Source organism: Octodon degus, unplaced genomic scaffold (assembly GCF_000260255.1).
Source record: "Octodon degus isolate 3935 unplaced genomic scaffold, OctDeg1.0 scaffold00007, whole genome shotgun sequence".
In the NCBI taxonomy this organism is placed as follows: Eukaryota; Metazoa; Chordata; class Mammalia; order Rodentia; family Octodontidae; genus Octodon; species Octodon degus.
Genome location: NW_004524583.1, coordinates 21,838,186 through 21,862,330, shown reverse-complemented (window position 1 = coordinate 21,862,330; position 24,145 = coordinate 21,838,186). Strand labels below are relative to the sequence as shown.

At 44.9% G+C, this 24,145-nt stretch overlaps 1 protein-coding gene across 1 annotated transcript in view; it reads left to right on the top strand.

Moving 5' to 3' along the window:
* Positions 1-35: 35 nt before the first annotated feature.
* The window catches only part of Prkch (protein kinase C eta), a 207,347-nt gene continuing 183,237 nt past the window's right edge, over positions 36-24,145 (top strand). Inside the window, exon 1 of the mRNA XM_004624806.3 lies at positions 36-675. Within this exon, the coding sequence (XP_004624863.1) occupies positions 313-675 (363 nt within the window). The 5' untranslated portion in view covers positions 36-312. The remainder of the gene's footprint in view (positions 676-24,145) is intronic.

The following is a 24,145-nucleotide window of genomic DNA, read 5'->3' as shown; positions in this document are numbered from 1 at the left end:
CGCGGCGCGGGAGGCGGGCGCAGAGTCGCGGGCGGGAGCTGGCCGGACGGGTCGCTCCTGCTCTCCTCCGCGAGAGGCGCTTCCCGGCTGGGGAAGGAAGGGGCGCGCCCCGGAGCGCGGCGGGCTCGGCGCGGGCTCCCCTCCTTTCCACCTCGGGGTGAGGGAGGCGGGGAGGCAGGGGAGGGACGGTCGCGCGGCGGGGCGGGATGGGCGCTCGGGGGGCGCTCGGCCGCCGCTTTCCCCCGGAGCCGCCGCGAGGGCCGGCCTGAGCCTGCTCCCCGCTCCCCGCGCGCGGCGGGCGGCGCCGCCGGAATGTCGTCCGGCACCATGAAGTTCAACGGCTACCTGAGGGTGCGCATCGGCGAGGCCGTGGGGCTGCAGCCCACCCGCTGGTCCCTGCGCCACTCGCTCTTCAAGAAGGGCCACCAGCTGCTGGACCCCTACCTGACGGTGAGCGTGGACCAGGTGCGCGTGGGCCAGACGAGCACCAAGCAGAAGACCAACAAGCCCACGTACAACGAGGAGTTCTGCGCCAACGTCTCTGACGGCGGCCACCTGGAGCTGGCCGTGTTCCATGAGACGCCCCTGGGCTACGACCACTTCGTGGCCAACTGCACCCTGCAGTTCCAGGAGCTGTTGCGCACGACGGGCACCTCGGACACCTTCGAGGGCTGGGTGAGTCTTGTCCCCGCTCCTGGGGGTCCCGCGGCCTCTTCTCCGCTCCTTTTCCTCGGACCTCTACGGGTCCTTCCTTGTTCTGGTCCCGGTGCGCCCCAGCGCAGGGAATTCCCTCCAGACTTTGGTCCTTTCCCAGGTGGCCGCTGCCTGGTGACGAGACAGCAGAGGGTGTGTGCGGGCGCAGGTGTCTCTAGGATTCCGGCCTGGACTGGGGACCCTACAGGACTGAGGCTCGGGAAGGGGACAGGAGTCACCTCCCTCCGCCCAGACTTGGGGTTAGATTCCCAGCCCCGGGCACACGGGTAGACACTCAAGAAAGGCGAGAAAGGGGTGGTGTGAAAGTGACACGATTTGAGCAAAGTGCTCTGAGCACTTCTTAGGAGAAAGCCACACATTCTCGTGAGTATTATTCACAGTGTTTATGGATACATGTCGGTTCAGCCGCGCGGACCGCGCACGTGTTTCGGCATGCACATCCATTACATCCCAGAGGAGGCAGAAGCTACACTGGCAGGGATCAGAGTGCCTGCTTTCGCACGCTGCCACAGTTTGATTGTTTAGCAGCTTTCCGAGGAGATGAGGTTTATCCGTGTTTGAGACTAACTCCATGCAGGAAGTCTGGAGTGTGTGAGTTGTGCTATGAGTGAGCGGAGAGCCGCAGGAGCTCCCTGGTCGGTTTCGGTTGGAGCTACCGCTCCTAGCTATCAGCTACCGGCCTTGCTGTGTGTTGACGCGAGCAACTTCCCACTTGCCCCTGCCTTTCCCATAGTTCCCAGGAGGCAGACTTTCTGCTGTAAATAAACTAGGATTTCTAGAGCACTCTGCACAGTGCCAAAATGCGTTTGCCTCTTAATCCTCACACTGACGCAGGTGTTATGCTCCCTTTGAGATGATGAAATGGCAATTATAATGAAGTGGTCTGGTTTGGCAAATGGGGCTCAGGGTTTGGAGACTGAGGAGTTTAAATGATTTAGGTTCTGCAGTTGTGGACCCAGAGTGCAGATAGCTATTGGAAATGTAAGGAACTTAAAAAGAATTAAGATACACATGTACCAGTTCCCTAGGGTGAACGTACCACCAACATCTACTAAGAAAAATAAAAGGAAAAAAATTAAAAACCTGTTGGAAATCCTGTGAAATTAACAAGTGGTGGGATCAGTGGATAATGATGATTTATTGTAGGTGTTCGTTTTGTACACTGGGGACTGATAATTTTACCATCCATATTCTAGAGTTACAAATGGCTTGTGGAGCTATCCCTTTCTTTTAAATAAGCAACAGCTCGTGACTGTTAGAATTTTACTCATCAAATTATATCGATCGATTTCCCTTTGGCTTGTATTTTGGGTGGAATTTAGAAGTGGACAAGAAAGAAATGACTCCAATGTAGTAAGAGATTTACATTTTATCTTGTCACTTTCTGGCTATAAAATAGAAGTGAGCAGAGAACTCCAAAGGGACTGAGTAAATTAGTGTCTGATTAGGAGTGGGCTCTGAAGTGTGGTGGTCCAGACTGGCAAGGACCAGGAGAAGCAGAGAAACGCTCTCTGGAGAGTCTCTGCCTGTCCTATTCACCAGTTGCAGCATTTCAGTCACCCAAGGCAGTGAGGGAGAACCTTTTGCTTTAAGGGATAACAAACAGCCCGCTGCAACCTGCATGCCATACGTTCCCCACCACTGAGCTGTGGGCTTTCAGAAATCCTCACTTTTAAAGACTCTGGCCTGGCCTCTGCTGCTGCTGTACTTCTGTACTCCCTGTGATCCCAGGGTGCCCTGTTGGGAACTTGTGCCCCAAAGGAACAGCCCAGATGAGATCAGGAAGAACCCCGAGTTCAGAAAATGTGGGTGGCCTGACTAGGGAGGGTACACAGCTGCTTTTTGTTCCCCAGGATGGATAAAGACTAAAATATAAATCAAATTTCTATATTGATAAATGTCTAAGTTAGTTTTCCTTAGATTACCATATAACACACCTGTGGTATTTTGAAAGAGTATTTGATAGGATTAGGTCAGCATTTAATTGATTCTGAAACCACTGCTTTGTCATGTGTTTATATTCAATTATTCAATTATAGGGCAGATTTGTTTTTAAGGTTCTGGGTATTTTGAAACTGAGAATTAGCTCAGTGTACACTGGGATAGAATGAGCCCAGTGTAGTTTCTTTTCTTTTTGTTAAAATAATTTTGTTGGGGCCAGGGAGATGGCTCAGTAGAATAAACGCTTGCCTGGCAAGTGCAAGGGCCTGAGTTCAATCCCCAGTTCTGGAAAAAAATTTATTTTTATTTTTTTTTGTTAAAATAGTTAGAAACATATGGATATTTAAGTTATATATACATCAGAAGTTGTCTTGGAAGGTCAGGGTTATAGGAATACTAATCTTTCCTATATTAAGTTGAAACGTATAGCTTAATCAGACCGTTGTGAGCAACTGAACTGCCTCTACAGTATATTCGTTTTGCAAATGGAACTACAAATTGCTGACTTTTCAGAAACCAAGAACTTAGTTTTTGCTAGATCATGAGATGAGACTATACTGTGGGCTTATAGTAAAGCAGAATGTACTTTTATTATTAAAATTTAAAAACTTTTTTATGCTTTCTTGCTTCATTGTTTTCTAAGTATTAAAGAGATCATCATTAATGTTGGTTTAGTACAAGTATTTTCTGCTAAGCTTGATGAGAGGAAGGGTCTGGTCATTTTATGCAGGGTTGGGTCATTCTGTGCAGTATGTATCAAGTATTAAGCACAGTGCCTGATGGGGAATGGGCATTCAAATTTCTGTTTGCTATACATATATATATATATATATATTTTTTTTTTTTTTTTTTACATTCAATCTACATAAAACCCAAGGAAGTGGTGGGATACAGCTAAAGGGGTTCTTCATATGGAAATTCATAGCATTACCCATTACATTTTAAAAATACTTCAAGTCAGAGCCCCAACTGTCTGCCTTAAACTAAAAGAGTAAGTTGACTCAAAGTAAGAGAATTAAGGAAATTATAAAGATAGCAGAAATTAGTGTCGTAGAAAACAAAAACAAAAGAGAAAAATCTATGAAACAGAAGGCTAAGTTTTGGGGAAAAAATGAGATTGATAAACCTCAGGCCAGAATGATCAAATAAAGATACAAAAACAGGACAAATTACCAATGTTAGGAATGATACAATGTCACTTAATGATCCCATTGGTAATTGTGTACTTTAACATTTTAATGCCGTTAAATTCCACAATTTGAAATGAACAAATTACTTGAAAGATACAATGTAGCTAAATTTCTTCAATTAACTGAAAGAGCGTCATATCTATTAAAGTAATTGAATCTGTAGTTAAAAACCTTCTACAGTGCATACTCAGGGTCCTAGATGGCTTTGTCAGTGACTTCTATGACACATAAGGAGCAATTATTACTAAGGCTATACAAGCTTTTTCAGAAAATAGAATGAATCACCTCTTATTTTTAAATTATCATTTATAAATCAAAAGTTGTCTTGGAAGGTTAGAGTTGTAGGAATACTTCTATGTTAAGTTGAAGTGTATAGTTTATTCAGACAGTTGCAAATATCTGAAAAGCTAATCCTTATACCAAAACTGATGAGAATGTTGTAAAAAAGAAAGTTACAGACCATTGCTCTTCATAAATACAGATGCAGAAATTCTTAAATTTTAGCAAATAAGCTCCAACAATACAGCAGATAGTGCATTGTTATCAAATGGGGTTCATAACAAGGATTGCTAGGTTGATTCAGCAATTATAAATCAGTTCTTCATATTAACAATAAAAAAAGAAGGTCTGTGTGTCCTCTCAAGAGGAATAGAAATCTAATATGTATGTACTTATGGTTAAAAGAAGCCTACACAAATTATAAATTAGAGGGAGTCTCTTTAAAATGATGGACACTTTCGATAAATCTACACAATAGGTACCATTTCTTGATTAAGGAAAAGATGTGTGTTCTTTCCTTTTTTTCTCCCTGAAACATAGTTCTTGGTCAGTACAATGAGGCAACTTCAAGAAAAAATACATACAGACTACAAAAGATGATGTGGAGCTGTCTTTATTTGTAGACAGATGATTACAGAACATTCTAAGGCATCTACAAGAGGGCCACTAGGACCAACATATGAATTTAGCTGGGTTGTAGGGTCCAACCTCATATGCAAAAATCAATTGTATTTTTATATGCTAGCAGGGTACAACTGAAAACTGGAATAAAAAAGCCATTTATAAGAGCATTAGAGATGTGGAATTGGATAAAGGTGATAAAAGATTTGTAAGACTTCTTCACTGGAAATGACAAAACGTTGCTGAAATAAATTAAAGCTCCGATGACTCAGTGTTGGTCTTTTCACCAACTGGTGCTTGAGCAACTGGATGACCAGAAATATATGCAGAAATACAAGTAAATGGAAAGATATACTGTGTTCATAGATGTGAAGATTCAATATTATTAAGAACTCACTTCTTCCTAATGTACCTAGTAGATTTAACATAACACAGTTAAAACCAGTAAGCCTTGTTACATTTTGACAAACTGATTCTGAAACTTATATAGAAATTTAAAGGCTCTACACTGGTGTAGGGATAATTTTGCAAAGGAGTGGGTTGAGGAACTTAGATTGTCTGACTTCAGAGTTTACTGTAATTACCTTAATGAAAACAGCATAGTAGTAGAGAAAACAACAACAGAAGATACCGTAGTATTGAAGTAAAGAGAATCATACTGACCAGTAGAATAGAAAAGAATCTATAAATAGATACGAGCAATTTTTTTTGGCAGAGGTGTAAGTAGACAACTCAGTGTTGATCTTTCACCAAGTGGCGCTTGAGCAACTGGATGACCAGAAATATATGCAGAAATACAAGCTTTGGCTCTTACTACCTACCCGATATAAAAATTAATTCAAAATTGCTTATGTATATAAATGTAAGTACTTATAAAATTTTTATATGAAAGTCTTAGTGCTCTTGGGCTTAGCAAAGAAAAAAAAAGATACAAAAAGCCCCAACTGCTAAAAGATTTTAACTTCTTCAAAATTAAAAATGATTGCTTTTTAGGGAATGTATAAGAAAATGAAAACACATGCCGAAGACCCAGAGAAAACAACATGAAAATCAGATAAGGGACCTGTAATATGAGTATATAAATCAATACTTAAACCTTAATCATAAAGAAAAAACAATTTTAAAATGGGCCAAATATTTGAAAAGAAACCTTAAACAAATATATCCTGAATCATTAGTCATTAAGGAAAAGTAGTTAAAAATGAAAAAGAAATAGAGTATCAATATGTTTCAACTAGAAAGGCTAAAAGGAATACGATCTGCTGGTTGGAGAGGCCATGGAGCAACTAGAATTCTTCCGTACAACCAGTAGGAAGGTCAAATGGTACAGCCAAGTTGGAAGACAGTCTGACAGTTTCTGTTAAACATATACTTGTGAGTTCCATTTGGCTTACTCTTAAGTATTTACCAGTGCAAATGCTCATGCAGAACTTGTTCATGAATGTTCATAACAGCCTTATTTGTGACTAGCCTCAAAACTGGACACTCAAAAGACAACCATCATTTGAATGTTTAAACAAATTGTGGTATATCCATGCCAGGGAATACTATTCAACAATAAAAAGAAATGAACAATTGACATATGCAACAGCAGAGATGAATCTCAAAGTAATTATGCTGAGACCCCCCCCTCCTCAGAATATGAAAAGATGACTGTGTGATTCCATTTATGCAAAATTCTGGAAAATGAGACAAACCTGTAGTGTCAGAAAGCACATCAGTGGTTGTCTAGGAATAAAGAGTGGAGGTGAGGGAGGGAGGGAGGGATTACAAAGAAAGCACAAGAATATTTTGGAAGACAAAATTGTATTTTGATTATATGATGGTTTCAGTTATATATGTCTTAGAACTTTCAAATAGTTCACTTTAAATGTGTGCATTTTCTTTTGTGACAGTTGTATCTCAAGAAAGCTGTAGGGAAGAAAATCAAGATTGTCATCCTCATTGTATAAAAGATGTTGAGTGAGCTGCTGGCAAATGAGCATTAGATTTGTGCCAAGTTTGACTTCTGAAAACCACATTGCCTCTTTAGTGCAGCAAGTATTTATTGCAGTAGGAGTGTAAAAAAGTAAAATCACAATAAAACAAATTTATTAAATTAGTTTCAGATTTTTTGATACAGCCTCATTTCCTAAATTGTCACTGTCAGTTTTTTATTTTCCCAACTACTTCTTAGAACTTGTTTATTTTGCGAAATTTCTTGGACTTCTGAAAACTGAACTTTTGCCTAAGTTAGAAGTGTTTCCCTCTTTCATGTGCTTGCTTGTGATTCACTGGCTCTCCAAATGGGGCTGGCACCTCATGCTCGGTGCTGAGCTGGGGGACAAGGGGAGCAGCGGGAGTTGGTGGAGGCCACGTCATGGAAAGGCCTTGGCGCCCCCTCAGGAAGGAAGGACCTGCCTGGCGCACGCCCAGGCCTCTTTCCTGTTCTGGCCTCCTGAAGACATTCTGTTCCTGAGTTTGCAGCGCTGTTCTCTCTCCAGCACGCAGGGAGATACCTGTTCTGTAGTCCTGTGCCGTGAACAACCGGGTGTCCCCCAGTCAGTCAGTCAGTCAGTCAGTCAGTCAGTCAGTCAGTCATTCTCTTTTCCATAATTCCTGGCCCCAGGTGCATGAATTTATGGTACCAGAATTCTTCTCTGTCTAGTTCTTTCTTTCTTTTGAATGTAGCTCTTCACTCTCAGCAGCTGATTTTTCTCAAAGCCCATCGGTAATGATTACCCAACACTGACAAAATCCACAATGTTTAAGGGAGAACGTGCTTCAGAATCTCAAGCGAAGACTATTCCTGTGCCCGTGGCCTGTCTGTATCAGCTGTGTAGTGTTCTCTCCTTCCTTGTAGCTGACAGTCTCTGCAGTGGGGCTGGCTGCTCATGCGCACTTTGGGCTTGCATATTTTCTCCTTCAAGAACATTTTCCAGGCCAGGTTATTACCTTGTCACCTTGTTCACACTTGTCACTCTCTGCGATCATTATGGTAATCGATTTGCTTATCCTGTCTTCCTCCTTTAGAGCACAGGCACCGACAGCACAGGAACGTGCTTCTGTTCCTCCCTGTGCTAATCCCAGCACTGTCAGCAGCATCCAGCATCCAGGAGGCACTAAGTATCTACCAAAACAGTGACATTTTATGTGATTTGGGGGCAGTTACGGTGTGCGTACTTTGGTCTTTCTTTAAATATCTTTATAAAAGAAATCAAAGTAATGGGAAACCAAACATAATTACAGTATTCCTATTTTAGTCAGTCACAAACCAATATGTGCATGAAGATTGGGCCAGATTTTCATGCCCCTTCAGTATGGTAATAGATTGAAAACACCGCCGATGGGAAATTCTCTGCTTTTTTTTTTTTTTTTTTTTTTTCCATTTTAGAAGTATAATTTCTAAGCCTGTAGTGTATGGTAAATTGTTTCATTTGTAATTTTCAAGTCTGGTGTTCAGTTTGGGACAGGAACAAGAAATGAGCATTTAAAGGTTGCAACTCACTCTTTCCAAGCTAGTGAGGTCGGTGGGTGGAGCGTGAATCATTTTATCTTACGCAACTCTAGGTTTGGGTACCTAGGAAGTGTTCAGAATGGTGATTAGCGTTTTTATGAGGTAGCATTTACTTAGTGAGAGAGGTGGTTTGGATTCTCCTCGGCCTTTTTTGCAATTTTGTGAGGCGATCATCATCGTGCGCCCCTTGTGGATCGACAGCTTAGCTCCTTACTAGAGTGTGGCAGAAATGAGGCTCGCGCGATCCAGGTTCTCAGCGCTTCTCTCTGCTCCTATTATCACTGTGTCCAGGATGGACTTTCTCAGTTGTCAAACCGATAATAATCACTTCTTTACTTAAAACGCTTTTGTGACTTTCTGCTGCTCTTAGATAAAGCCTCTGTCCTTTAAGATGGTTTGTTGCCCCCAATCCTGTCCCTGATTTCCTCTTGAGCCTTTTCTTTGTCCCGTCTTTCGTCCACACTCTGCTGGGGTCACAGTGAGCATGTTTCATCTCTGCTCACACCATACCCTCCCTGTGCTTCAAGTCTTGTTGTAGATGTCGTTGGCCAGAAAACTTGTGCTGGCGTGCCTGGTCTGGGTTTGGTCCTCTGTAGTGTCCCCTCCACTGCCTGAGCTCTGCATGGCCATCCTGCCCTCCACCCTGGGTGGGTGCAGGGTTAGATCTCCTGTGAGTGCGATACCTGTCAGAGGGACTCTAGGCACGATGTTGTATAATGGGTGGTTGACTGAGATGTCCCCCCTCTGCTCTTGGGGAAGCTACTCGGTAACAGACAATACCTATTTCTAGCAGAAATGCCAGGCCCTAGGTGAGTATTCTTCCATATTGAATGGGTACTGGGGACCAGACGCATTTCTCCATCTGTGATTATCAAGGGGACAATACAGACCTGACCCATTCCTTGTTAGCTTTTTTAGTTCCAATGGGGAGGTAGATTGGAGCTAGAAAACCAACAGAAGCGGCCAGGAAATTACAGAATGGAAATAAGTTCTCAGATTTTGGCAAGCAGCTGAAGAGGTCAGGAACATCTTCCTGCAGAGAAGACAATGAATTTTTAAGGTCTCTGCCTAGGTAGCCACGTCCTTAAATGACTGGGAAAAAGCTTTTGTCAGAAGAAGAAAAAGAACCTTCTGACCTGATGATATTGTGCAGAAATATCACAGGTGTTCTTTTGAAAGGTAGATATCCCTGATCCACAGAAGTGTTTCCATTTTTGGCCGCTTTGGGAGGGAACCAAGCTTTCGTGCCTGTGAACAGAACAGGTCACATGCAAGTACTTTTGTCTCCCAAAGGTAGAAAGCAGCCATACCTTATCTGTACCGTCACATACTTTTAAGTTTTGTATGGATCATGAAAGTATCCTAGATGTCGAATAGAAGGATCATCTAGCTCAGAACTACCACGGCAAAAAGCCCAGGAGGGCGTAAGCCTGCAGGCAGCTGCAGGTGCGTGCATTTGACAGAGGCGCTTCACCACAGTGGAACCTAAGGCCTTAGTGCGGTGGCGCTCCTGCGTACTCCCTAGTGTGAGCCCACCCTCTTGACCTTCCTGATGGTCCTAGGAGGCTTTTGCCTGCGTGCCACCGTCACCCATGTTGTTTTCAGAACATGGGAACCAAAGCTGTTGCCCAAGCATTACTGTTGCTGTTGCTCACAGCCAGTGTGACACTTGCACACACATCTAATGTACAGCTATAAAATGCAAAAACACTTAGAACGTTTAGGTGAACATTAATTTATATCTAGTATTTATGTTTGTATTTAAATATTTATACTTAATACATTAATTTATAATTGTAATGTATATGCGTGTGGGTGTCTTAAAATTTCAGAGAAACCTAGCTTTGTAATAACTATATGGGGAGTTACTTTTATTGCAAATTAGTAGTGGAGTAATGATCCCATTAAAAAGAACCTGTATTTTAGGGTATAACTTCCAGCACTGAGTGCTGCGCTGTAGTGGGAGCCAGGAGGGTGGGGTGAAGGTGTGTGGCTCTGTCGCCTGTCAGCGGGGATTGTAGGCAAGCTTCTGCTAATCAGGCTGTTTCCTGCTTTATATTATGAGGGGTTGTGCTAGAATATGTCTGAGGATTCTCACATCGCAGATGCCTCTGCCCCCACGTACTAAGCAGTTCTACCATTTCTTCCCTTTTGGAGTAATTGGTTTGACTGAAGCAGTCAACATGAATGATGTCTTTCTTACCAAAGTGAGTAGCTCCTCCGAATTAATTGGCCCAAGTGTGTATTTCTCAAGCTTGGAAGGATTTAGTGCATGTCTAAGTGACCTAACTGGTGCGGATAGTGGGGTGGGGGTAGTATTGTGTCTTTGGCCGAAGTCAGCCTTGAGGAAATACAAAGGGTCCTCGTTCCAAGTTACGCAGTTGTATTTCTTAATTTACACGAGTGCATTTCTTGTTTTGTGGGATAAGGGATAAGGGATAAGGGATAAGGGATAAGGTTATGTTCTTGTTCCCTTCTGATCGAGAGACACTAAGAATCTCCTTGTTGAAGCTTTTGCTAGAAGCCATCCCCAGCATGGTAATTAAAGCTTTGCAGTCTCAAAGAGTGTCTGTAGCCACCAGTTTATATATACACCCTAGGTGATGACAAATACTGTAAATCACTTGTAAGACAGATGTTTTAATTAGATGGAGGCCTAAGCCCCAGGGCATTGGCTATCACGGTGTTTCAGTGCTGTGCTGAAGAATTTTATGAGACAGGAAGTTTTTGTTGAGAATTCTGAGAGCTTTATCAAGATGATTCTGTGAGTGTGCTTCTGTGTATCAGTAAGTTAGAGCAGTGGGCGCCAGAACACCCCGGACTTTCAGTGGACCGACAACTTAATGGGAGACTCACAGCAGAGCTTTTATTATCAGCTGCCTTCTTCAAAGCTTCTTTGATTTTGTGTTGTAAATTTGGGTATCTTTGACCTCATAAGGAAAGAAATGCTTACAGGGTTGGCAGAGGTGCTTAGTTTGTGTTTGTGGTAAGAAATGAAAAAGTTTGTCCTAACACAGAACCACGATCAGCATGAACCCCTCATAATTGCACTGATAAAATAAATCATTTGGGGGCTAGTGTGGACATGTTCTTTATCTGGCTTTTTATACCCAATGTCAGACCTCGGCCATGTTCTCCACACACCTAAACCAAAACCACAGAACTGCGCTTTGTTTCTCAGTCATATTTATCCTTTGTATGTGCACAGAACGGTCTCTGACTCTGCCTTGTAGCATTTAGGCAAGGGCTGGGGCTCAGACCTGTGCTGTCAGAGGGCTCAGCAGCCTGGGTGTTGTGTTCCCCCCAGAGTCAAGGACGTTGGACAAACGCTTTGGTTCCTTCTGCTCTTGGTAACTGATCTGCTGGTACTCAGTTTTGTTCTGGGCTGAGAAATTAATTTTAGATGAGCACTCCAAAATCTTACGTGTGTGTGTGTTAGTGTAATTCCCTAGACAGAATGGATGTGTTTGTTCACCAGTCGTGGGCCTCAGAGAGGCTTTAGTGTACATTTCTTTGTCTCATTGTGGTACAGAATCGTTCAGAACAGATTTCGAGACAAACATTCCTTTCAAAACTGCATCTGAGGGCCGGCGAGATAGCTCAACAGACTATAAAGCACCTGCTTAGACAGATGCAGGGGTCAGGAGTTTGATCCCTGGGGCACGCTCAGACAGGGACTGAGACTGGGTGTGGTGGTGCACACCAGCGCTTGAAAGGCTGAAAACAGGAGGATCATCACGAGTCTGATCTGTGTTGTAAGACCCTGTAGACCCAGTACTAAATACATTTAAAAAAAAAAAAATAAAAGCTGTGTCTGAGCCTTGGACCCTTTTGCTAATGGTGAAAGCTATGGACCCTGTTTCTAGAAAAATGCGCACATGTATTTTGACCCTATTTTTGGGAATCATGTCACCATATTTATGGTCAGGGCCTTAGGTAAAGAAAATGAGGCCTTTATGAATTCCTAATTCCCAGAGGATGGTTTTAATTGTTTTCTCTGTTTGAGGACATGTATTTTTCAGTTAATTACAGACATAGTTAACTAGTAAGGAACGATCAACAGTGCATTTCAAAGAAAAAATTGTGCTTGAAAAAAATATGTCCTCACTTTGTTCCGGTGCCTGGTGAAAATGTTAGATGGTGACCCAGTTTAGGACCTGTTTGGTTGTGTTATTTAGGTATTTTCAAAAGCTTCTATTTTTGAGGGGATTATTTGAGGTTTAGATGAAAAGTTTTTTTAAAAAAGAAACACCAGAACAGGTTGAGTGACCTTGGCTTTGGGTCTTTGTTAATACAAACTTTCCCCCTATAAAATGAGATGAGGTTTACCTCATTGGTGAACAGGCATCGTAGCCCGCTGCTGAGTTAGTGTAGTTCAAGACGGAGCAATGAAATGGAGCCCAGGCCTCCTATGGCCCAGGTCCCGGTGGCCTAGCACACTTCCTTGCTTCTGTTGCATTCTATGTCACCTGGCCAGCACACTGAGGGCAGTCTGATGGTGGCCATTGAGTTGGGTGGGGCGGCACCTGAGCTAGTTAGAGGTAAAGTAGAATCGAACTGTCTGGGCTGCAGGCCAGAGTCCTTCCTGACTCCTCTGCAGTGAATTGGGGCAGCAGCAGGAAGGTCCTCCAATCCTTTATTTATTTATTTTTATTTTATTTTTTATTTCTTGTATTTTTTTAGAGATCGGACTCGTAGTGATCTGCCTGCTCACAGCCTCCCAAGAGCTGGGATAGCAGACTCGTGCCACCACGCCCAGTCTCAATCGCCTGCTCAGTGTGCCCAGGGGGCAGGGTCAGCATGGCAGGCCCAGGGACCGAGCCCCCAGCCCCTGCACCTGCTTGCAGCACTTTAATCTGCTGAGCTATTTGGCTGGCCCCCCAATCCTTTATTGACATTTATTGAGGACCTACTGTGTGCCCGGCTGTTCTGGGAGCCCTTGTAGGGCAGAGAGCACAGGAATTGGGTTCAGTGCCCTTCACAGAGCTGCTCCTTCAAATGGGGCCGTCAGGAAGAAGCAAGCACATGATCAAGGAAAGGACACATAGGACGCAGGTGCTGCGGGGGTCCTGGGTGGGTGGTCTCGACTGACCAGGTGGCTGCTCTTCTAGGATGGTCAGAGTGGTATGTGCAGGGAGGACGACATTGGGCAGAGAACTGAGTGACAAAAGGCAAACAGCCTGTAAGGGCTGGAGAAAGGGCTCGCCAGGCGCAAGGAGCAGCACTCCCAATGAGGAAGAAGCGGGATGGGGGAGTGATCAGAGTGTGGCAGGCGGCCTGGCCAGGGCCCCAACTCTGCTACTCCCTCGCTAGACAAAGGGCACCACGCTGGCGGCCTCCGAGGCTTGGTAGATTCAGTTTCGTATGTTAAACGTGCACACCCCACACAGGCTGTCAAGCAGTACTAGGCTTGGTTGCTTTAAAGGTCCCAAGGAAACTGCTGTGTTGAGAGGGGCTTTCTGCAAAGAACCTTAAAAGATACCCACAAGTTTGCATTTCAGATATCACACTTCAGGGTGTTAAGGTGAGACTTTCCCAGGATGGGAGAAGGTATAGTTTGGTTGGTGCCCCTTGAGTGACGTGCTGGAGGCCTCAGCTTACGTGTGCCCACTTTAGCCTGTTTCTAAAGAGAGGAGGGAGAGGCGGGCTGGAGGGAGCGGATAAAATGATCAAGATGCAGTCTGTGTGTATGTCAGTTCCTCAAGCGAAGTGTAACTTCCATGTGTTGTGAACACGTACTACTGATCAGCGGATTTAAAAAAGAGGATGGAGAAAGAAAGCAAAGACTCTGAAAGCTTATTTCTGAGTTTTGGGTCTGTGAAAGATAAATTTATTTCCTGTGGATTCATAAGTGTTAATGGGAAGTGCTCAGAATTTAGAACAGACTTTTTTTTAAGTACTTGGTATTGAACTCAGAACCTCATGCTTGCCAGGCAGGCGCTGTGCCACTGAGCTATATTCCTGGCCCAAGTTCTAATAATTTAGAGGAATAAAGTAATTGTGTTGCATTGGCACAGTTGATGGAGCCCTAAAGTGTTTGTGCTTTTAGCAAAACTATAAATTTACAGTTGGGAATTTCTAAACACAGTGCCAGTAATCATAAAGGAAATAAAATCTCAGTCACTGAGAATAGTTAGATGCAGTTGGTTCTTGCTTACTTCTGAAGGTTCTTTATTTTGTTGATAATTTTGGGAGTTAATTCTTTGATAATTTTGCCTTCTTTTTTTTTCTGCATTTTAGTAAGAGTCTACAGAGTCTACAGGGTCTCACTATGTAGATTGGACTCATAGTGATCTGCCTGTGTTCAGTCTCCCAAAGAGCTAGGATTACAGGCACGTGCCACCACGCCCAGTCTCAGTGGCCGTCTCAGTGCACCCCAGGAGTGGAGTCAGTACGACACACTGGGATTGAATCCCCGGCTGCTGCATCTGCCTAAGCAGGTGCTTGCTTTATTTATTTATTTATTTATTTATAGCAGGTGCTTTAATCCGCTGAGCTATGTGGCCAGGCCAGCCTTCATAATTTCAAATAAAATAATTCTAGACAATGCCTATTTTGTCATCTCTGTGAATATTTCTTACTTTTGTTTCAGCATCTGTTTGGTATGTATTTCATGTAAAAAGCCACATGAACATTTGCCTGAGTGACATCAATTAGGATGTAGAATCTACAATTATAGACTAATAATATACAAATAGAGGCTTTGAGGAATATTCATTGGATGACTAGCACAATTATTAGCGCATTATAGTGTGATGTTGGATGCTAGCCAGATTGAGGTTCAGCTACTAGGTCTGCCTCTTAATAATAGCGACCATTTGTCCCTGCAAACCTCCTCTAGGGCCATGGGTGGATACAGTCAGGACTTACATAAACTGCCTGGCACATGTCAGCACAGAAAAATTATCAGCAGTGTCACCGTCACCACCATCAGCATTTAAGTATGAATTCACGGGGTCTGCCCTTTTCTGAAACTAACTTTGAAAACAGTAAGACTTTTATTCACATAGAACTTTAAGAGTGAGTGAGAAGGGATTTTTGGATGCATCTTTCTTACTGTTTTTGCTCTTTAAGAGCCTGGAGTACAAATCAACAAGATATTTCTAGTGAAAGAGAAGATGGTGTGGTGACTGGTGATACAGCTCAGCGGCATACACGCCTGCCTGCAAAGCTCAGGATGTCCTGAGTTCTATCCCTGATACCGCAAAAAAAAAAAATAATAATAATAATACATAAAAATAAAATGAATGCAGATGGCTTCCCAGTCCCACAGTTGCGGGGGTGTAGGGGTAATTTCTGCACACACGGCTACTCTGAGACATCTTACAAGAAATGCAGGAAAATGACACAGGAATTACTATCTAGCGGACATGCTGGCCACTGTTAGTAAACCAGAAAGGCTGACATGGAATCTGCTGCTGTGCTGTTTCAGTATTTCAGATAGAAGGCTCTGACAGAGTACTAACTTTCTGTTAGTGTAAGCCAACAAGTCAGGAAGAATTAAAGTTGCAATATTTAGTTGCAAGGGACTGAAACAGCCCTTTGAAAAGCTAAACTTGGCGCTTTTATTGCTGCAGTCAAACCATGCTTAGAAACAGCCTCTTTCAGTTGCCATTGAAAGATTTCGCTTAAGTTTGAACATCTAATTGTTGGGTGTGAATTGTTCACTCCTGCTTTCAAGGAGAAGTCTTGATTTTAAAGAAGTACATCATTTGATGTGAATTTATGGATGAAATCAAGGACACTAGCCACTGTGATTTGGTTTGCAGAAAACAAAATGCTGTTTCCCCCATATGGACTCCTTTTGGCTGTTGACCGGACACTTGGTTTGGGTCCTCAGGGTTACACAGTTAATTTCAAGTTAAGAGGTTTTGGAGCTGTACATATTTGCTTCTTTCAGGAGAAAAGTTGCATCTGCTCTGTAGCAAGACACCCAGGGGTTTGCATTTGATGTTCAGTGTAGTCTAGTTTGTGCTTGCTCAGAAGCCTTTGTTAGCTGTGAGACTGTGGAGAGAGTATTGTTTTTGCGGCTCCCTGCTGGGCCTCCTCCCCTTCTCGTGCACATCCTGTATCTGGGTTGTGGCTGGATTGATTCGCTGGGGTGCTGCTGCTGCAGATGTCTGGGGGTGAGTGAGAATGTGTGGGCGTTTGCTTTCACTTTGGCCAGTGAAGCCTTAGTTTCAGCCCTGCAGTCCAGCTGTCTGGGTGGGCACCAGGGACCCTCAGCCCTGCACTTGGACCTGGCCAAGTGCCCTGCAGAGGTGGCGATCAGGAAACATTTGTGGAAGAAACAGATTTCTCATTATTGTCATCCCTTGAGTCTGAGTCAGGATTCAGACTTATGTATGTTCCTTTCGCCAACAGAAGGAAAATACCTGAGTTGAATGGAATTTCTATTTTTAGCTATTTGTGAAATCTCCATAGTGCTGTCTATAGTGCTTGTACTAGTTTACCTTCCCCCCAGTGGTGTAGAAAGGTTCCCACCCCCAGCCTCGTGGGATTTGTTATTGTTTGATTGCTTGATGGTGGCCACTCTTTCTGGAATAAGATGGTCATTTTAATTTGCATTTCTCTAATGGCCGGTGGTATTGAACAATTTTTCATGTATTTACTGGCCATTTGTATTTCTTCTGAGAAGTGTCTGTTCATTTCAGTTGTCTGTTCTTGATTGGGTCTTTACTTTGGGGTTTTGAGTTCTTGAGTTCTTTATATATTCTAGATATTAGTCCTCTGTCTGAGGAGTATCTGGAGAAATTATTTTTTTCATTTTGCAGTTTGTCTTTTTATTCTGTTGGTTGTTTATTTTGCTATGCAGAAGCCTTTTACTTTGATGTAATCCCAATTGTTGATTCTTGATATGTCTCCTTCTCTTTCTCCTTCTCCTTCTCCTTCTCCTTCTTCTTCTCCTTCTCCTTCTCCTTCTTCTTCTCCTTCTCCTTTTTTTGGTACCAGGACTTGAACTCAGGACCTTGTGCTTGCCAGGCAGGCAGCCGCTGTGCCACTGAGCTACCTCCCCAGCCTGATGTTATTCCTTGCCTGTTGGGGTTCTGTTCAGAAAGTCCTTCCCGGCATCTACGTTTTCAAGAGTTTTATCTTCCAGCAAGTTAAGTGTTTCTGGCTTAATATTTCGGTCTTTATCCTTTCTTCTGTTCCACTGATCCACAGGTGTGTTTTTGTGCCCTTCCCTAGCAGAGTGATTTTTATTCTCTTGATTATTTAAGCAAATATAAATGGCATGTGAAGCTCAGATTTCCCAAATTGTTAAGTTTAGTTTGGGTTAAGAAGTCAGTTTCTTCTTAAATGTTAAGAAGAGATGGATTTCAGAACAGAGCAAGCTGATAAGTTAAGGCAACATCTAGTACCCTGGTTTTCAAGATTGTGTTGAAGATAGCTTGCTCAGAGCAGGGTACCAGCGAGGGAGGGGCGCAAACTAGGTAAAGATAAGATTGTGGCCTTGAAGTGACATTTGCCATTTACACTCATTTTTCTTAAAATACTTTGTTCTAGAAAAGTAAGTGACTCCTGAAGTTCCTTCATTAGGCCCCCAGTATCATTTTGTCCTCTGTCCTAAGGGTCTGATGGGTCGTTGTTGATTCCTTTTGCTTGGGATTGGGGCCTGTGGAATGTATATACATACAGTTTTATTTTAAAACAAGAAAAATAATGACTCTGAAACATCATTTCGTCAAGATACCAAGTGACTCTTACCATCAGTATTGTTTCCATTGTCAGTCTGAAGGCAGATTATGTAGTACTGCGCTGCTGGCAGGGAACTTCTGTCAACAGGAAGAAACTGTTCGAGAGCATTGGAAGGGAAGGTAGTGGACTCTTGCACTGTGGCCTTCTCTGTTTGTCAGGACCCCTTACATTCTTATTCTCCTACCTGGGCTCTTGTGAAAGGTCTCAGGCTAGTTGGGTTATAACCCAGGAGAGCTTGCTTCTCTCCTGGCCCCCAGTTGTTCCCGGGGTTCTGGAAGGCAGGTGCCCGCAGCTGTGACCTGCGGGTCCCTCCTGCAGCCTCGCTTCTCTTGCCAGCATCTCCGGGTGCGCCAACTCCCTGTGCAGGCCCAGACCCTCCGCCCTCTCCGAGGAGTCTCCTCCGTGCTCTCTCCTGGCCAGACCTCCTCTTTTCATGCCTTCTTCCTTTCCTGTCTTCCTGACACCTCTCCAACTCCCTGAGAGCATTCAGCCTGCCTCATCCACCCAGAACAAAACCCCAGTCCTCACTTGGCCCTGCTCTCTTCCCTTTGGATCTGGGCTGCAGTGTCCTCTTCTTTTCCCTAAAGAGAGCTGCCTCTCTATTCCAGCCCTGGCCGCCCGTTCCTCTCTGGAGGTCCACTCTGAGGACGTGCTGTGGCAGAGCCCGTGGTGGAATCTAATCGTAGCTGTTCCTTCTTGACTTGTTGGCTGCTTCCTTCTTAAAGTTCTTGGATCTTTGGGCTGTTTTCCTCCTGCATGCACTGGGGTATTTGTCTTTTCCCCCACTTTCCTTGGTACTTCTTTCGTCATCCTTCAGGCTCCAGGTGCCTTAAATAGTCCTTGAGTTTTTGTCCTTGCATCATTGTCTTTCTCATTCCAAAAGGTCTTATCTCCTCTGTGGTCTCTGCCTGCTGCCCACATGCCAAAGCAGCATCTTTCATCTTTCAGCCTGAGTCTGACTACTGCTTCTAGAACAGCGTGAGCGCCATACCTGCCTTCTGCCCTCTCTCCCTGGACCCTCAGGGTCACACCTGAGGCACCTGGGGCTTGTGCAGGTCGGTATCAGGTTGCAGGCTCCTAGTGATCTGCCCGTGCACAGACCTTACGCACATCCTGACCCCTCCACAGCAACTAAGCACCCTGCTGCTCCCTCCTGCCAGCCCACTTCCCTGCCCATTTTCCCAGGCGGAAGTGTCTCACCACCCTTCAGTCACCAGAGTGCCACTGTGGACCTTTCGCCCTCATGCTCTCCCCCACTCAGCTAATCCCCGCATTCTGCAGAATGGGCTTGCCGAGTATGACTGGCCTCAATTTCTCTTCCTTCTCTATCAGCACCTCCTTGTTCAGACCCTTATCATATCCGTAGATTGTTGTAACAGCCTTGGAACTGAGCTCCAGGAATGCTGTCATCTTCCCCAAACCTGTCCTCTTTGGAACTGCTGGTGGGGGTGTGTGTCCAAACTCAGCCCTAGCCTCTCTCCTGCTAGGAATCCTTTAAAGACTCCCTGTCCATCAAGTTCAAGTTCAGGCTCCTCAGGAAGATCTCTAGTAGGCTGCGCCTCACCTCCCGCTCTGGTTCCATCTCCCAGCACACCTGCCCTCTCAGGGCGTGAAGCAGGTGTAGATGAGCCCATTTTCTGAAGAGGAGAGCTGGTATTGCTTTGTAATTTGTGTAGATGGCTTGTATAATGTTAGAAAAGGTAGGAGGGTTAAGGGCGGTTATAAAGAGAAAATGTCACTTTCCATGCAACAAGAAACACACCCACAACCAGGCCCAAGTGTGCACAAGCACATGTCAACACTCATGTTTCTGTTCCCATCATGCACTGGTTGCTTGGCATAACAGAGCATGTCTGGTGCTTAGGTAGAAAAGCTCCTTGCCCCATGGTTGGGGGGAACAACACAAACCCAGATTTCAATATAGGGTGACTGAGTTCAGGAACAGACATAGATGTAAGAGTGTTAAGTGACTGCAAGCCTGAGAATTGGTTTTTGGAGGAGGGATGCCCTAGGCCGGTCTTAAGGGAATGTTGGTATTCATCCAGTTTAAGGGGCAAACTCCTTTGCTTACTTTTCTTCAGTATTTATTATTTTTCTTTTGTCATTTTACCTGTATTGCTCATTTTCCCTATACTAACAACATTTAAGTGCTTTTTAAATAAAAATTCTAGGTGGTTCATGCCACTGGCGGGAACTTGCTTCCTGAGAGCACAGATTTGGTTCTGATAGGTCCTGAAGGCCTAGGCCAGCATTAGGTGAATTGAATGCCTGCAGGTGAGGGGTGAGCAAGGGTTCTTTGGTTTCCTCTGGAGGTGGCAAAAGCCTGTGTGACAGCTGAGACAGCATGGGTACCACAAGGCCCTGAGCCTGGTGTTCTGGCTGTGTGCTGCAACTAGTTAACCTCCTGGGCAGGGGAAAGCATCCACACAGGAGTGCCAGGTTCATTGGCAGGTGGAGGAGGGAGTGCCCTTTGAAAGCCAGCACCAGTAATTAAATGCAGGCAGAATGGCAGAGATGGAGCTAATGCATTTATTAGCATATAATACCGTCAACCTCACGCATATAAATGTAGATTATTGTGGCTTGTCTTTCCCTAGCTGCAGAGAAGGTGGGAGAGCTGCCCTTGATTATGAGTTAGTCAGCGAGCACCTGCCTGCAGATCCAAAACCACCAGCACATGTCACATGGGTCAGCTTTATCCTTGAATTATCATGGGTTTTCATCTCCGTCTATGTGAAGCTAATGTCTAGCTTGGATTGGACTCTGAGGTGCCAGCACCAGACCTGTTGCCCCCATTGGCTTTCTCATTCCTTACTGCTGGGGTGGGAACTTTGCTTTTTTAGAGCCCGTTTGCACCAGAAGAATTGCACTGTAAGAATTTCCACAGGAAATCTGCCCTTTGTCACTGTGAGTGTTGTGGCTGCACAGAGAACCCACAGGGCAGAGGTGTCTCAACCCATTGTCAGAAACACAGCAGATCTTGAGATCACGCTGGCTGGCTGTGGCACCACATGAGATCTGGCAGTGATCCATTGAAGCCCAGCATCTAGGAAGGTGGGTTAGTGTTTCTCTCCACCCAGTGCCAGGTAGAAGCCACTGTCAAGGTCCAAGAACAGCAGGGCCAAGGAAGCATCCGTGCTGGGAAAGGTGGCTCTGCTCCTCACGGTGTCTTCATGATCAACAGCTGTTCTTGCATTGTGTGCTCTCACACAGACTTCTCACCTTTGCTTTTTCTTACTGTTTGCTTCCTGGGTGGTCTACAGTCTACCCAGCTGTGAAGTGGGCTTCACATTTCCTGCCTCACAAGTGTTCATGATGGAGCAGTTCTCAGAGTGGTTGATTTTTTTGAAATAAGTCAGGAGGCTGATATGCCGTCAAAGAAAGAGCTTAATGTATCTCTGGTTAAGAAATGAATGAGGGGCCAGGAATATAGCTCAGTGGCATAAGTGCCTTCCTGGCAAGTGCAAGGTCTTGAGTTCAATCCCTCATACTGGAAAAAAAAAAAAAGGAAATAAATGAATCTTTATAACCCATGTAAGAGATCTGACAGAGGAATGGCCTTTTGAGCAAGAGTCACCAGCGCACTATGAGATGAGACAAGGCTGTAAACAGGAGATGCTGTGGGAACTCGTTGATTCTCTAATAAAAGCATAGAAGGAGTAGACTCTTAAGAGGATCCTGTGAGGTTTTCATTTGCTTTGGACCTCTGATAGAATAAGGACTAGAGCCTGGAGGATGAATGAATGACAGGTTTCTTTGCACACAAAAACATATCTACCTTTTCATAATCAACTGATATTTTAAGCATCCTGTGACTTACAATGGGAAACTAAAAATCGGTTCAGAAATTTGTATGAACACAAAGATGTTTCATAGGAACTTTGTGTGTAAAGTAAAAGTGAGTGGCATTACTTTTGGCCAGGAAACTGACCTGGATTATTCAGAGCAGATGTGTTGTGGGTTTGTGTTGTGTGTGTATGGAAGTGCAGCTTGAGCCGCTGGCCTTTGCTGGGATCCAAACCATGACAGCCAGTTCTTGCATGAGGCCCTGCACCCCTAGAATTGTGTCATCTTTGTGCTGCATAGGACCTGGGTTTTGTAATGGTGGCTTTTTTGGATGGTGATGTCCATGATGGTGAAACTTCTAGTAGTGCCACCTCTTCGTCCTAAAGTGGCATGAGCATGCTGTGAGGACACTATGAAGCTTGTCATTTGAGGCACACTGCTTGCTCACATGCTTGGGCAAGAAGAGGCACAGTGTGGTTTCACACCAACCGTGGGCTGGGAGGTCTCTCAATGTTCCCCCAGCTGTGAAAATTCTGGAGTGATTCACTGCCACGACTGGGGAGTGTGTGACAGGAGAGGGCAGTGAATAGGAATCTTGGCACCGCCGAGACCCTGGGAAGCAGGGTCAAGTTAGAGGGTGCCTGGCTTCCTTCAGCTGCGTCTGCATGGAAGTGTCCTGTGATGGACACAGAGACAGCTGAGGGCCTGTTGTGCATTAGGTGCTACAGACAGGGTGGGTTTAGCAACCAGTTTAATTTCTTGCCCTTTCTGTTTGTTCAAGTGCCTAATGTTTGTAAGTAACTTACAGCAGAGACAAAGAGTGACAAGGCAGTCCCATAGAGAGCTGGGTGGCATTCTATGAGCAGCTCTAGTTCTTGTCAGGCCTGTGTGGCCAGCAGTGGCCAATCCAACAGCTGCAGCTAGGGTGGGCAGCCCTCAGGTCTGCGTCCTGCAGGATGGTTGGAATGAGATAGACGGAGGGTCCCTTACACTCACGAGTCCTGATCCTGCTGAGCTTTGCATGGGTGAGCTGTGTGGCCTTGTGGATCGATGCTCTGCCCAAGGCTGCCTCTGTGGCCTTTCTTTCGCTAGATTCGGATGGATTGTTAGCACCTTGAGTTAAAGCAACTTAGAGGTCCTGTAGGACCACACATTTTTCTTCAGTTCAGGCCCTTGCCGAGGCACTGAGGTGAGGCTGGAGTTGCTCTGCATCTCATGCTAGTTTTTGTTTCCAGGTGGTAAGAGCGATCCTCTCCTGAGCCCCTTAGGAGGCTTCTTTGTGCTCCTGTCACAGTGATTGGCTACGTGCTGATTTCCCCTCAGTTCCCCTTTCTGGCATATTTCCTCACTGCGCATTTCTCTCTTCCCATCATTTCTAGGAGTGTTGGGTTCTACGATGTTTGCATAGAAATGGCTTCCCTTCTCAAGCCCTTCCTAGTGACAGCATTTCAGGACAGTCTTTCTGTCACCGTGGTCCCTTCGAGGCCAGAAGGAAGCAGGTGTTTTGGGTCTTCTGTTAGTATCTCCATGCTCAAAGCAGACTTTGCTTTTCCAGACTATGTAGGCTTTCGACTTCAAGTAGAAAGAGAATTAGTAATTTGTGTCCCTTCCCTGCACACAGACAATAATGTTTCATATATGTATATGGAGGCCACACAGAGAGGTTTGATGGCGGTGGAGATCCCTGCACTCTGCATGCTGATGGGGAGGTGTGACCCTGCACCATGACTCTGGGCTTCTGCCTTCCATTTCCACTGCGGTGTCAGGGAGCAGAGCAGTAAAGGACTACATGGGGGATAGTGCACCTTAGTAGATGCTGGGGAGAGGTTCTGTGCTGGGCCCAGGGCTTCTCGTTCAGTGGCTCATTTATTCTTCAGAATACCTTTGAAACGCATAGGTTACTTTATTATCCCCTCTTCACAAGGTAACTGAGGCTGGCCCAGAAAGTTTAAGGTTCTGGCCCACAGTAAGTGGTGGAGTGGGAGTTTGAACACCTGTGTGGAGCCACAAGGCCCATGGTGGTGAACCTAGAGCACGAGTGCCACAGAGGACTGTTCACTAGCATTGAAAGCCCTAAAAGGTTCGCCATCACTGCCCTAGGCTGGGTCACTCCTGCCCAGGTGAGAATATGAGGCTAAACGACCAACTCTGAGATGAGCTCCTGGGTGTTTGCCTTTTAGGGTTATATACCTCTCAGTTCTGCCCATGTGATTGGACCATTTTCCAAGGATTGGTGCCATAGGACCTGGAAGGGAAGGACAAGCTTGCACGTGCTGCCTGTCCCGAACCAGCGGGTCAGTCAACGAAGGTCACCTGGGAGAGGAGCGGGGAACTGAGGAGGGGACAAAGGACAGGAGATGCGAGAAATGGAGACAAGACAGGATTCTGATCAAGTCTCGTTTATTCAGGGGAGGTGCTG